The 15,094-nt window shown below is 34.9% G+C and overlaps 1 protein-coding gene across 4 annotated transcripts in view; it reads left to right on the top strand.

Annotated features, from left to right (window-relative positions):
- EFR3A (EFR3 homolog A) overlaps positions 1-15,094 on the top strand; it is a 154,125-nt gene that overhangs the window by 65,690 nt on the left and 73,341 nt on the right. For all 4 annotated transcript variants that reach the window (XM_036755090.1, XM_036755071.1, XM_036755080.1 and 1 more), the window contains 3 exons: positions 596-733; positions 10,186-10,264; positions 12,363-12,498. In XM_036755090.1, the coding sequence (XP_036610985.1) occupies positions 596-733; positions 10,186-10,264; positions 12,363-12,498 (353 nt within the window). The remainder of the gene's footprint in view (positions 1-595; positions 734-10,185; positions 10,265-12,362; positions 12,499-15,094) is intronic.

Genomic DNA, 15,094 nt, shown 5'->3' with positions numbered 1-15,094 from the left:
TTGGTTACATTTACTTCAGTACTTTCCGGAATGGCCTCCCCATACAGTTTGATGAATTTCCTCTTCCTTTTTCTGAATATACCATATATTTGATGCATTAACATTGAACTCACAACCTAACTCATGCCTGAATGAACAGCTGTTTTCTCTGTAAGGCACATGACAGCCTTCTTGTGCTTAGGAGCACTAGACAGCACTTTAGCAGTGTTGGGGAGCCATTTTAAACAGCAAAATCACCAACAAAAAGCACAAAAATATGAAAAACTTGGAACTTAGAGGTCTGTGAAAATGATACTTGTTTACAGTATGAGAGTTGAAACAAAAAAGTCAAAGTGTTACCTTGTTCCACTTCAAATTGGAATGAGAGCATTGGATGACTGGAATTTTTTTGTTGCACCGCACATGTCAATGAATGACCACAAAAGTCCTGTGAGTATTGCTTTTGGGGTTACAAATACATTTTAGTGAGTAGGTGAATTCATAAATATGGAGTTCACAAATAATGAGGTTTGGCTGTCCTTGTGTTATTCCTGACAGTCAGAAATTGGTGATGGAGAGTCTTTAATTCATTCCCTGTTATTTTCCTCTTCATTAGTCGAATAGGTCCTCCTTCCTCTCCTTCAGAAGGTGACAAAGAGGAAAACCCTGCTGTGTTGGCTGAAAACTGCTTCAGAGAATTACTGGGCCGAGCAACATATGGGAATATGAGTAATGTTGTTCGACCAGTTTTTGCGTAAGTAGTGTTTTATTGTTGCTTTCTGATTGTCCTGATCCTGTGATGAATGATCTTTCTCAGTGGACCACTGAGTTACGTGAGTAAGGTCCTCTTTATGAGCAGCTGGTTTATTAAGTACTTTACACAACATATATAAAAATCAAAACTTTGTTTTTATCTCTTTGGAATATAGACCTAGTAGTGGTGTCAAAGAGTATGGCCTTAGTTCAGTAATATGTTTTACTTATTCCTTGATAAATCAAATTTAGTTTCTTTAATGTTTTTGGTTTCCCAATACTCAAATCTAGTATTATGTTCTGGTTATTTGCATATAATACGATCTCTTGGTCTCTAGTTCATGGGTAAGGTCATTTTTTTCTAGGCAAAGTGAATAATGTTAGCTTCTATTGTGAGTTTTTTTTTATTTATAGTATGTTTCACTACAGTGGTTGGATTAGTTCATAATTTAACCAACAGGGGGCAGAGCCAAGATGGTGTTGTGAAAGGAAGGTACTACTGGGAGCTCTCTGACGAATTCTGTCAGATACGTCTAAAAAAGTGAATCTGAGCAGATACGAGAGAGAAGCCACCAGTAGACTGAAAGGGGTAGGAGCACCAGGCACACGGAATGGCACCAGACCCACCCAACTGGGAAGAGCAAAGGAACCCAGCTAGCGCGCCAGTGTGGGAGAGTGCTGGGTGAGTGAAATGCTGGAGCAGGAACAGGCCCAGGGTGGAAGCACTGGCTATGGTTGTGATTGAACCCCAGGCCCCTCAGCCCATGATGGGAGTCTGTCAGAACACAGAGCCTGCGGCCGTGGGAACAGCTAACCTGGAGGCCTCCAACCCACAGTCTAAAGGTTTGAAACTCACCTTCTTGAACTTCTGGGAGCCATGATGTGCAGGTAAAACGATTCTTACCTTGAATACCCCCAGAGAATAATACCTCAGGAGAAACAGAGGAGCCAGAAGATGGGCTTCAGCAGCGAGAGAAGTGGGGGAGAGGGCCCTTCCTGCGGTGGCAGAAGGAGACTAGTGCAGGAAGAGAGGTGTCCCAGCAGCCCTCACTTCAGCAGAACGAGAGTAACTAAGCCCCAGCGGGGTGGAGAAAACTAAGGTCAACACCAGGACCCCAGACATGGCTTTGCACAGCCAGGGGAAGTGGCAGACACCAGCACAGACAACAGCTGAGACCACCCATTCTTTAGAACAGTCCTGGGGAAGAAGAGACCCCCCCCCCCCCCCCCACCCAGCAGGTAGACCACCCATCTCCCACACCTCACGAAACCAGAGGCCAGAGAACATAAAGCCAGTGAGCAGACCCACAGATTCCAACACAAGAAACTTGGGACAGAGCCCCCTGAGCCTCAGAAACAGAGATCCACTTTAGAAACCAGGAGGAAAAAAAACACCATGAAAAAGCACGCTAAGAAGCCAAAGATGATTGATTGGTATCATGGAGTCAGGGAAGATCAGAATACCAATTCAGAAGAGGACAGCATGGACACTATACCCACATTTGAAACCTCAAAAGGGAAAGTGAACCGGTTTCCAGACCAAAAAGCATTTCCGGAGGAACTCAAGGAGGACTTTAAAAACCAAATTAGGGAGGTAAAAGAAAAAATAGAAAAAAAAATTCAGTGAGGAAAACAAATTTTTAAAAGGTAAAATGGGGAAATGGTTAAGGAAAATCAGAATATAAATGGAGAAAATGTCTCATTGAAAAGTAAAATCAACCAAATGGAAAAGGAAATACAGAAGATAAAGGGAGAAAACAAAACACTAAAAATTAGAATTGGGCAAGTAGAAGCTAACGACTCTATGAGACATCAAGAATCGGTCAAACAAAATCTAAAGAATGAAAAAATAGAAGAAAACGTGAAATATCTGATTGGAAAAACAACTAACCTGGAAAATAGAGCCAGGAGAGACAATCTAAGAATTATTGGTCTACCTGAAAGCTATGATGAAAAAAAGAGCCTGGACGGTATCTTCCATGAAATCCTTAAGGAAAATTGCCCAGAGGTCCTAGAACCAGAGGGTAAAATTGTCATCGAAAGAATGCATCGATCACCCCCTGAAAAAGATCCCAACATAATTTAACCGACCATGTATTAATGTACTATTTTTCCACATCCCTTCCAGAATTTTTCATTTTCCTTTTCCGTTGTATTAGCCAATCTAATGAGAATGAGGTGATATCTCAGAGTTGTAATTTGTATTTTTTTAATCACTAGTGATAATAGTGCATTTTTTCACGACTGTAGATAGCTTTGCTTGCTTTGTCTGAAAACTGTCTGTTCATAGTCTTTGACCATTTATCAATTGGGAAATACTTGTATTCTTATAAATTTGATTCAGTTCTATATGTATTTGAGAAATGAGGTTTTTATCAGAGATGCTTGCTTTAAAAATTATTTCCCAGATTCTGCTTTCCTTTTAATCTTAGTTGCATTGGTTTTGTTTGTGCAAAAACTTTTAAATTTAAAATAATCAAAATTACCCATTTTACATATTGTAATGTTCTCTCTCTTGTTGGGCCATAAATTCTTCCCTTTGCCATAGATCTCATGGTATGGTACCACCCTTTATGTCAGAATCTTGTACCCATTTCGACCTTTTCTTGGTACATGATATAAATTTTGGTTTATGCCTTTTTTCTGTTGTGCTTTTTTCTAGCTTTCCCAACAGTTTTGTCAGATAGTGATTTCTTGTCCCAGAAGTTTGGGTCTTTGGGTTTACCTCATAGTAGGTTACTATCGACATTTATTACTTTGTATTTTGTACACAAACTATTCCATTGATTCAACATTCTATTTCTTAGCCAGCACCAGATTGTTTTGATGATTACTGCTTTATAATACAGTTTGAGATCTTGGTATAGCTAGGCATTTTTTTCCCATCAAATCCCCTGATATTTGTCACCTTTTGTTCTTCCAGATGAATTTTGCTATTAATTTTTCTAGCTCTGTAAAATAATGTTTTGGTAGTTTGATTGGCGTGGCATTGAATAAGTAGATTAATTTAAGTAGAACTGTTATTTTCATTATATTGGCTTAGTCTACCTGTGAGCAATTAATATTTTCTCAGTTATTTAGATCTGACTTTTATTTGTGTGAAAAGTGCTCTATAATTGTGTTCATATAGTTCCAGGGATTCTCTTGTCAGGTGGACACCCAAGTATTTTTCTGTAGTTATTTTAAATGGAATTTCTCTTTCTGTCTCTTGATGCTGGACTTTATTGGCAATATATAGAAATGCTAATGATTTATGGATTTATTTTATATCCTACAACTTTGAATTATTTCAAGTAGTTTTTTATTTGATTCTCTAGGATTCTCTAAGTATACCATCATATCATCTGCAAAAAAATGATAGTTTTGTTTCCTTATGCCTGTTTTAATTCCTTTAATTTCTTTTTTTTCTCTTATTGCTGTAGCCAGCATTTCTAGTACAATATTGAGTAACAGTGGTGATAATGGGGATCCTTGATTCACCCTGATTTTAGCAAAAAGGGTTCTCCATTATAGATTTTTGTTGATGGCTTTATTAAAAAATTCTTATCATTTTAAGGAAAGCTCCATCGATTCCTATGTTCTACTGTTTTTTAATAGGAATGGGTGTTGTATTTTATCAAAAGTTTTTCTACATCTATTGAGATAATTGTGATTTCTGCTGGTTTTGATATGGTCAATTATGCTTAAAGTTCTAATACTGAACCAACCCTGCATTCCTGGAATAAATATCACCTGGTCATCTTGTACAATCCTTGTGATAGATTGCTGTAATCTCCTTGATAGTAATTGTATTTAATATTTTTGCATCAGTATTCATTAGAGAAATTGGTCTATTGTTTTCTTTGTTTTTGCTCTTGTTGGTTTAGGTATTAGCATCATATTTATGCCATAAAAGAAATTTGGACCTCCTGTTTTTCCAAATAGTTCACATAGTATTGAGATTAATTGTTCTTTAAATGTTTGGTAGAATTTGCTTGTGAATCCATCTAGCCCTGGAGAATTTTTTCTTAGAAAGTTTGATGGCTTGTTCGGTTTCTTTTTATAAGATGGGGTTATTTAAGTATTCTATTTCCTCTTCTGTTATTCTGGGCAATTTATGTTTTTGTAAATATTTATCTATTTCATTTAGATTGTCAGATTTATTAGGATATAATTGGGCAAAATAGCTCCTAATTGCTTTAATTTCCTCTTACTGGTAGTGAATTCACCCTTTTCATTTTTGATACTGGTAATTTGGTTTTCTTTCCTTTTTTAAAAAAATCAAATTAACCAATGGTTTATCTATTTTATTGTTTTTCTCCCCATAAAACCAGCTCCAGTTTTTACTAGTTAATGGTTTTCTTACTTTCAATTTTATTAATCTCTCCTTTGATTTTCAGGATTTACAGTTTGGTGTTTAATTGAGGATTTTTAATTTGTTCTTTTTCTAGCTTTATTAGTTGCATGCCCAATTCATTGATCTGTTCTTTCTCTGTTTTATTGATTTAGAGACATAATTTTACCCCTTAGTACTGCTTCGACTACATCTCATAAATTTTGGTATGCTCTCTCATTGTAACCATTCTCTTTAATGAAAATAATTGTTTCTATGATTTGTTATTTGATTCACTTATTATTTAGGTTTAGCTTATTTAATTTCCAATTAACTTTTAATCTATCTTTCCATTGCCCTTTCTTGAGTATAATATTTATTACCTTATAATCTGAAAAAATGTATTTAATATTTCTGCTTTTCTTTGTGAGGTTTTTATGTTGTAATACATGTTCACTTTTTTATATAGTTTAGTATGAACTAGTGAGAAAAAGATGTATTCCTTTTTGTCCTCATTCAGTTTTCTCTAAAGGTTCATCATATCTAACATTTCTAAAATTCTGTTCACCTCCGTAAGTTCTATCTTGTTTATTTTTTATTAGATTTATCTAGTTTTCAGAGAGGAAAGGTGAGGTTCCCCCACTCATTGTTTTATTGTGTATAACTCAGTTAACTTCTTTTTTAAAAATTTGAATTATATATAATTTAACTCATCATTATTTGTGCAGTTTGTAAGAAAGGCTTGGTCTGAAATGTGTATGATGAGGTGATTCTTAAAAAAAACTGGGAGAGATAAAAGGAGTAATTATCTCATACAAACGAGGCATAAAAGGAAAAAAATTGAAACAGAATAAGCTAATGGGGAGAGGGCGGGTAGTGCTGGAATCTTACTCTCATTGGGAATGGGTTAAAGAAGGAAGAGCATATATATGTAGAAGGGTATAAAAATCTTCTAAATTTAGAAAGAAATAAGAGGACAAGGGGATAGGGTAGGGTGAAAGAGGATAAGGGAGGGTCTCTTAGAGGGATGGATAGGTTAAGGAATAGGGCAAGGTAAAGCAGAGGAGTGAGGAGGTATAGGAATAGGATGAGAAGGATAGTGAAGAAGAAGAAGCAGGAAAATATACAACGAGTAATTATAGCTTAGAATGTGAATGGGATGAATTTACCCATGAAATGGAAACTGATAGCAGATTAAAATTTTTTTTTTTTTTTTTTTGCTTTTTGGCAGGGCAATTGGGGTTAAGTGACTTGCCCAAGGTCACACAGCTAGTACATGTGTCAAGTGTCTGAGGCCGGATTTGAACTCAGGTCCTCCTGACTCCAGGGCCGGTGCTCTACTCACTGCGCCACCTAGCTGCCCCGAGATTAAAAATTTGAATTCAATAATGCAGCTTTCAGGAAATGCTATAAAAATGAGAGGTACAGTAAGATAAAGGGCTGGAGTAAAATTTATTTAAAAAAACAGGTAGTAATCATTATCTCAGACAAAATTAAAGCTAAAATAGATTTAATCAAAAGAGAAAAACAGGGAAACTTTATTTTGTGTCAGTAATATTATTCATTATTGTTTTAAACCATTAAAAATAACTAGACAGTATAAAATAACCTGAGATTATACCTGCCAAAAGGGCCACAGTAACTATATGAATATAAACATAAAGCACTTTTTATACAAATAAAGTCTGATCTAAATAATTGATATAATATTTATTATTCATGGGTAGGTAAAACCAGTATAATAAAAAAATGACAATTTCATATAGCTAATATGTTTATTCAATGCCGTCCTAATTGAATTACTAAAAAATTATCTTACTGAGGTAGAAAAAAATAAAGTACGTTTGGAAAAATAAAAGATCAGGAAACTTCAAAGAAACCAGGGGAAAAAAAAGATGCAAAAGAAGCAGATTCAGCAGTATCTGGTCTTAAACTGTATTATAAGGTGAGAGCAATGTTGAAGTATAAAATGGATAATTTTGATCATTTTAAATTAATATTTTCTTGCATAAATAAAACCTATGCAGCCAAGAATAGAAGGAATGCAGAAAATTGGAGAAAAAATTTTCATAGACATTCTTTCAGGATGTGATTGCTCTGGTGTAGGAAATGAAGAAGAGCTGGTTGATTTAGAAAAACATGTAAGTACTTGAACTTATGAAGGAAGATGCTACCAACCTTCAAAGAAACAGATGATAAGTGAAAATAAGCATAGTATGGTCTTACATATATGTATATGAGTATATATGTGTATATATGTGTATGTTTATAGATATCTGTGTATATGTGTACATTTATCAATGTTTAATTTTAGCCTAGTTTAGGGGCAGCAGGTAAGGGAGGGGAAAAATAAAGTAAAAGGTGTTCAGGAGACAACAAAAGAAAATCTGGATGTATGCAAAACAACAAAAAAAAAGCCATGCAGTTTTGAAAACAATGTGTAGTATTTATTATATGGGTTTTCATGAAATGGAAATTTATTGTTTTATATTGAATCCTCTCTTATGTTCTGCTGTGTACATGGCAATTTCTTTTTTCTTTTCTCATTTTGTATTTGTTTAAAATAAATTTTAAAATAAAAAAAACAATATATGATGGAGAGAAAAACAAAATCAGTAATGATAACTGTGAATGTGAATGATATGAACACATCCATTAAGTAAAAGATAACAACACCGTGACCTTAGAAAGCAGAATGCAAAATTCTGATTTTTAGAAAAACATATAAGCCATAAAGTTTGACATAGTTAAAATGTGGAGTCAGAACAGAATTTTTTCTGAATTCAAAAAAGCAAGTGTAGAAATTGATTATCCTCTGCCACACGCCACTGTAAAGGTAGACATTATTGAAAGAGATAAACAGATAAATTATTATGCTCATTAAATCATCCTTAATTGTTTCATAAATAATAAAGTCAGTCATCAATACACATGCATTGAATTGCCTATCACCTAAGTACTTAAAGGAAATGGGGCTTGAATTTCAAGAAGTATCCTTCAGAACTATCCTAGTTTTGGGTTTCAGTGAATCCCTTTCAGACCTACACAAATCTAACAAAAACATAAAAAGAAAGTACTTAAGGACCTGAGTAGAATTTTTTTTTAAAAATTAGCTTTGATAGATATCTAATGATTGAAATGAATGGGAATTGAAAGGAAAACATGTATTTCTTAACTTTATGTGGATTCTTTACCAAAATTGACATGTGCTAGGGGTATTTAAAAAAGTATCAAACTCAGATTCAGAAAAGCAGAAATATTTAACTCATCCATAACCAATTATAGTACATCAGAAATCATTATCAATAAAGGACATTTGAAGAAAGAATTCTATCCTAAATGGTGACTAAGTAACTCCTAAATAATAATTTCCTTGGTTGTAGTTTCTCTCTCAAGACAGAAGTTCTTAACCTGGCAATCTGTAATTTTTTTTTGATGTTATAACAGTTTCATTATAGTTTATTTCTCTTATCATCTTGGAGTGTGAAGAGATGTCACACTTGGGTGTAAGTCACTGCATGATTTTTCACCTGTTCTATACTATTTGAAATTTTCATTTTTTTTCCCTTGAACTACTCATACTGTTTTCATCTCAATGCTAAATAGCTGATTAAAACTTTTATAACCAATTATCACCTCTTAATGATTTGACTACTCCACTGAACTAACTTTATTTACTCTCGGTTCCATAACCCTACCCTACCAACCTCCTGTTTGATCATGTTACTATATCTACCTAAATCTACTAAATCTGATAAAGAAATCTATCCGATATCTTTACTGTCCCAGTTTTTTCCAGTTGTTACCTTATTTCGTTTTTGCCAGTTCACTTTTGTTTTCCTCTGCAGTTTTATTCCTTGTCCTGCTTAAGCTTCTTTAGTTCTTCATAGTTCCTTCATATCCCCCTTAATTCTTTTATAGATACCTTAATTATCCCTGTTTTTTCTCCTCCTTCAAAGCACCAATAGAATCTGTACTAATATCTAAGCCTGTTTTCCTTCAAATTTTCCTTAATTTCCCTTCTCCAAATTCAACGTCTGATCTGCTTCACTAGTCTAAGCACCCCTTAGTCGCCAACATGATTACCTTTTTATTCAGCTCATGTTTTTCTATATTTTCACATTTCTGTCTTCCATTATTTTCTCCCATAGAAGCCAGAATGAATATCTTTGTCTTTATTTTTAAGAAATTTGGCAATAGAATAAATTTAATATATTTAACATAATTTTTCCTTTTAAATGTTCTCTTTCTGTTTCTTCCTTGTTCTCGATAATATACAGAAATTAAGCTTTGTAGATTTTTTAACCCTTTGCTGAATGTATTATCCTGTTTTGTTTTTGAATTGCTATCATTCCATTTATGGATCAATAATATTGCCTCCTTTTTGACAGTTCTTACTACCTTACTGTTTTATGTCTTACTATTATTTCTAGTTTTATATATGTCTAATATCTAGCTTATCAAAATAATAATGGTTGTATTGAGCATCATTGCATATTGGGAAAGCTTCCATTGTTTCTGTGTTGCAATCATGTAAGTTGTCCCTAGTTTTTAAGTAAGTGAGAGTCATTGCATTAAAGATAGCAAAGTGGTAACCTGGTAGCCTTTGCATGAGTTGGTTTTCTTTCTAATAGACAAATTGAAATTAAGACTATATAACATACATTTTCTTTGAGTTAATTTTCACAGTTTTCTCATTTTTGGAAGTGACAATTTAGTTTGTATGTGAAATGTAGGAATTATTTGTATTGGGAATGAGAGCACTATTATTGAATATCCTGTGCTTTGTAGCAGTTTGAAAAAAGCCTAAATATATATTGAATTTTACAGTAGAGTGGTATTATATGTAGCATTTTGGGGGATTGCAGTGTTCCAGATAAGTGAATTCTTTGTCAAGTTAACCTTTCTTCTTTTAAAATGCAGTGTTTTTACTTGAATATAGAGGTGGAAGAGGGGCAGTAGAGAAGGGATATGAACTTTGTATTCTTTGGTTGTGGTTGCTTGCCTTTTTCTTAAAGGTTGATTGTCAATAATTGGAGTTCTTACTGTACTTTGGCTGCTTGTGTTCTTCATCAAAGAAAAAAGATACTGACATTTGTGAGGCTTGATCATGCTGAATTGGGTTTTTCTTTTGCTTACAGACATTTAGATAATCATAATCTCTGGGATCCCAATGAATTTGCAGTCTACTGCTTTAAAATTATAATGTATTCCATTCAGGTAAGATTTAATTACTTTATTATAATTACTGAGTAACATTGGTTTTCAGGAAATCCCATTTAAATCTTCAGCAAAGAAGACTCAATATAGAGTAGCTTAAAATTACTCTAAGGCTTTCATACATCTTGTATGGGACATTTATTGTCACATTCAGTTGATCTCTAACTTATTTTATTTTTCGTAATCACTTATCAAACATCAGTCCACTTACAGGGGTAAGACTGCCATGTAAGTTAATCGTATGGGAATCATGTCTGTGATTTACTAGATAAACTTTTTTATAATTCCATAGCATTTCTCTTTAAAATGAATTTTTGTTGATGTCTTTCACTTTAACATCACTTATATTTCCTAATGTATCCCTCCTTCCCTGCCTCAGAGATCAATCCTCTATAACAAAAAAAGGAGGGAAAAAAAGCATAGTGTCCCCAAAGATAAGAATTTCTCTTCCCCCTCTCTTTGAAGAGATGGGTGACTGCGAAACACTGTATTTATGTAATTATGCATGCTTATATGATTATATGTTTGTACATGTGTGTATATGTGTGCATGTGTATGTGTGTGAATTTGTAGAAGGTGATGCTCTAGCTGAGTGTGGTAGGAAACAGGATTCAGAGAGGTAAAGCCAAGGCCCTCCTTTGCCAGTCCAAAGTTGTGATTGATTAAAACAGTAGACTCCTCATTTACATAAGTCATTATGAGAGGTAGCGGGGCTTGCTTCAGTAGATGCTTGGATGGACTCAGCTAAGCCCAGCGTCAGTGCTGGCTACTGTCACTTGCCAGCTCTGTGTTGTAGGGTATGTCACTTAATCTTCCTGGACCTTACTTGTCTCATCATTCAAAAAGACTCATCATAATTTTAATGCATACTTGACACAGCTAGTGTGAGGATCAAAGGAGGTAATATTGGATAGAGATCTTTGCAAATCCTAAAGACCCTTTGTAAATGTCGGATATCTTCATTACCATGTTGGGAGTAGAGAATTAGCAAGCACTTGTTATGATAATAAACATTTCAAGCTCCTTTAGTGCAAGAATATTGTCATTGCTCTTTGCTCCAGTAGGGGCTTAGAAATATTTCTGGAGTTTCTGAACCCTGGTGGCTCTGGCAGAAGAAGTCAAACATTCAAGCAATTTTTGTTTTCTTTTTCCACCTAACTCCTACTCATATCTTAAGTGATCTTCCAAGTACTTTTTAAATATATACTTTTTTGATGGATATGTCATAACAATTTCACATATCATTGGATAACTCTTACCCCAAACTTAATATGGTTGATTAAATATTGTACTAATTATCTTGTAGAGAACATGTGTAGACTTTAATCCTTTACTGTTGACCTCAGTCTAGATTTCATTCACTATCTGTTGACAGTCACCCAGGCACACGTAGTAAACATGTCAGAGCTGGGATTCATACCCATGTCCTCTGACTGCAAATCCTATGCCCTTTCTACTGTATCATGCTACTTCTTATCTGTTACATTCATTTTTAAGTATTTGATATTGTCTGTCTTTGTGTGGTATAACAACAATTGGCCATTATGTCGTGTTTTATGTTCATTTAATCCTCCACTTAAAGCTCTGAAGTATAGGTACTACAGTTAATATTTCCATTTTACACTTGAGGAAACTGAGGTTTAGATTAGATGATTCATCCAGGGTCATACAGTTTAAGTGCTAGAAATGGGATTCCTACCAGCTCTTTCTAACTTCAAGTCTAGCATGTTATCCACTATGCCATTTAGATGTTCTTAGATCGTGAATGCCTAAATATTATAAATAGTTTTAATTTCCCAAAACCATAGTCTTTCTGCTATGTTTCGTATATTATTCACTTTTCTTGAAAGGCAGTATTTGAATAATAGTGACGCATCAAACTTAATTGTATTTTAGAGACAAATATAATCAACATAATGAGAGTAATTTCAACATTCCATGTGATAAATTAAAAATGCACCTTTTCTTAAATGTGGAAAGTAGAAAACTGTTTAAATTGAAAATTTGTAATAGATTCCCTTGATAAGGTAAAATAGTTTTTAAAGAATAAGAGAGAGAATTGTCCTTTACATGTCAGGTGTTTTTTCATCTTTATTAGGCACAGTATTCTCACCATGTGATCCAAGAGACCCTAGGACATCTTGATGCTCGGAAAAAAGATTCTCCACGTGTTCGAGCAGGGATTATCCAGGTTCTACTAGAAGCAGTTGCCATTGCTGCTAAAGGATCTATAGGTAAGCAATATTAAGAGAAATATTAAGTATACTCATGTTCAATGGGTTTTTTTGTTGGATCAGCAGCATATGAAAAGGTTTTCTGAGAAGAGACTTGATTATAATGCATTGTTTTTATCTTGAGTGTTTTAATGTAAGTTGTTATGCTTGGCCTACACACACACACACACACACACACACACACTTTTTTAAATAGGAAATTTAAATAGTCATTCATTTTTTGTTTCTAGTAAAACTTTTTATCAATTCAATGAATATTAAGCACCTATTATATAGAACAGTTTGTGGTAGGCAATATAGAAAAATCCTTCTAGGAACTTATAATGTAGAACAAGAGATATTAGAATGTGACATAGGAGGTACAAATAATTGCTATAAAATTTAGAAGATGGAAATCACACTTTGTTAGGGGGCAGAAGATTAGAGAACACTTCATGGAAAAGATGGCACCAGGTCTAGGCTTTAGAGAGTAGTTAAGAATTGTTGGATATGACAGTCTGGGAGAGACAATTTTGTATGAGCAGAAATAAGGTATAAAAGGTTAAGACTTTCAGGGAGCCAATTTGGCTGTAATTTAGCAGAGTAATGGACTATATAGCTGAGAAAGGTGATGTAGGGACATCCTGGAGAGCCCTCAATATCAGGCTAAGGAATTTGGATTTTATAGATAATGAAAAATTTGAAGAATTTTGAGCAGGGAAGTGAGTTGACATCAGGTCTGTGAAGGGTAAAGTATAAGGAAACAAACTTACATTAATTCTGGAGTGGTAATGAGAGTCTGAACTAGCATGGTAAAAGTGAAACCATAAAGTAGGGAGTAAATGTGGGAGGAAGGCATGTGTATGTGCCATTGATAAGGTTAAGGGCCCCTGGAGATTAAGTAATATAATTGAGTCACAAATGTCCTTCGGGTTTCTAACCTGAGTGACTAAAAGCAGAATTGTTGGGGCTTCTTGGCTCTGTTTACTTCACTCTGCATCAGTTCATGTAGATTTTCCTATGCTTCTCTGTATTCATCACATTAATCATTTCTTTTTTAAATTTTATTTTAATAGTATTTTATTTTCCAATTACAGGTAAAGGCAATTTTTTAACATTGATTCTTGGTGAGTTGGAGGATAGAATACTAAACTCCTCCCAAAGCTTTCCTTTACAGAGGGCAGAAATTCACTCCACTTTCCATCTGCAGTTCTACCTGCTTTCAACTCCACAGAATATGATGCCCCTTCACTGGGCTACCCTTTTGGGCTCCTTCCATTCTTTTTCAATTCATTAATTCATGAAACCTATGTTAAGCACCTACTATATGCCAGGCACTCTGCTAAGCACTGAGGATGCAAAAGTAAGCAAAAGAAAGCACTAGAATTAAGAGGGGTTGGGGAAGGCTTCCTGTAGAAGTTGATATTTTATTTCAGTATTAAAGGAATCCAGAGAGGTAAAAGGAGAGTGTTCCAAGCATGGGGGACAGCCAAAGAAAGTACCTAAAGTTGAGAGATGGAGTGTCTTGTTCATGGAACAGCTAGGAGGCCAGTATCATTTGTTTGAAGTATATCTGTTGAGTAAGATATAAGAGTATTGGAAAGGTAGGAGGGCCTAGGTTGTGAAGGGCTTTGAATTCCAAACAGAGCATTTTGTATTTGGTCCTGGAGTCAGTAGGAAGCCACTGGAGTTTAGTGATTGTGTATATGGGGGGATGGGGGATGGTGTGACATGACAGATACTGTATTATTTAGGAAAATTGCTTTGATGGCTGAATGAAGAATGATTTGGATTAGGAAGAGACTTGAAGCAGGCTGATCTACCAGCAGGCTATTAAAACAGGCCAGGCATGAGGTAATGAGGGCTTGCATTAGAGTGTGGCAATTACAGAGGGCAGACAGGGTGTATTCTGGAGGTTTTGCAAAGGTGAAACTGACAATCCTTGGCAATAGCTTGGATATAGGGGTGGGGGTGACAGATAATAAGGAGTCCAGGATGATTGGATCAAGGAGAAGAGATTGATCAACAGTTTCCAAAGTTACAGAGAAGTCAAGGAGAATGAAAATTGAGAAAAGGCTACTAAGAGATCATTAATAACTGGAGAAAGCAGTTTCAGTGGAATGATAAGGCCAAAAGACAGATTGTAAGGGAGGGAGTAAGAAGAGTGAGAGGAGATAAAGTAAAGACATGTATTGTAGATACGCCTTTCCAGAAGTTTAGCTATAAAAGAGAAATAGGGTGCTGTTAGGGATGGAACGACCAAGTGAGGGCTTTTTGGGATAGGGGAGACATGGGTATTTTTGTAGGCAGTGGATGATGAGCCAGTAGAGAGGGAGAGATTGAAAATAAATGATACTGTTAGAATGACAGAGGGGGCAATATGTTGGAGGAGATAAAATGGAATGAAGTCACTTGAACAAGTAGAGGGGTTAGTTAGCCTTGGTAAGGAGTAAGGCCACTTCATCATGTAAAACAGGGAGAAAGGAGAGAAAATTGGAAGAAGGCACCTGAGTGATAGGAAAAGAGGAAGAGGGAATTCATGGCAAATGGCTTTGATTTTTTTTTTTTTGTTATAAAATAGGAGGCAAGATTCCCAACTTAGACAGTAGGGGAAGGG

The sequence above is a fragment of the Trichosurus vulpecula genome, chromosome 1 (assembly GCF_011100635.1).
Source record: "Trichosurus vulpecula isolate mTriVul1 chromosome 1, mTriVul1.pri, whole genome shotgun sequence".
NCBI lineage: Eukaryota > Metazoa > Chordata > Mammalia > Diprotodontia > Phalangeridae > Trichosurus > Trichosurus vulpecula.
The sequence above is the reverse complement of the archived record's forward strand: the minus strand, read 5'-3'. Positions and strand labels throughout refer to the sequence as shown.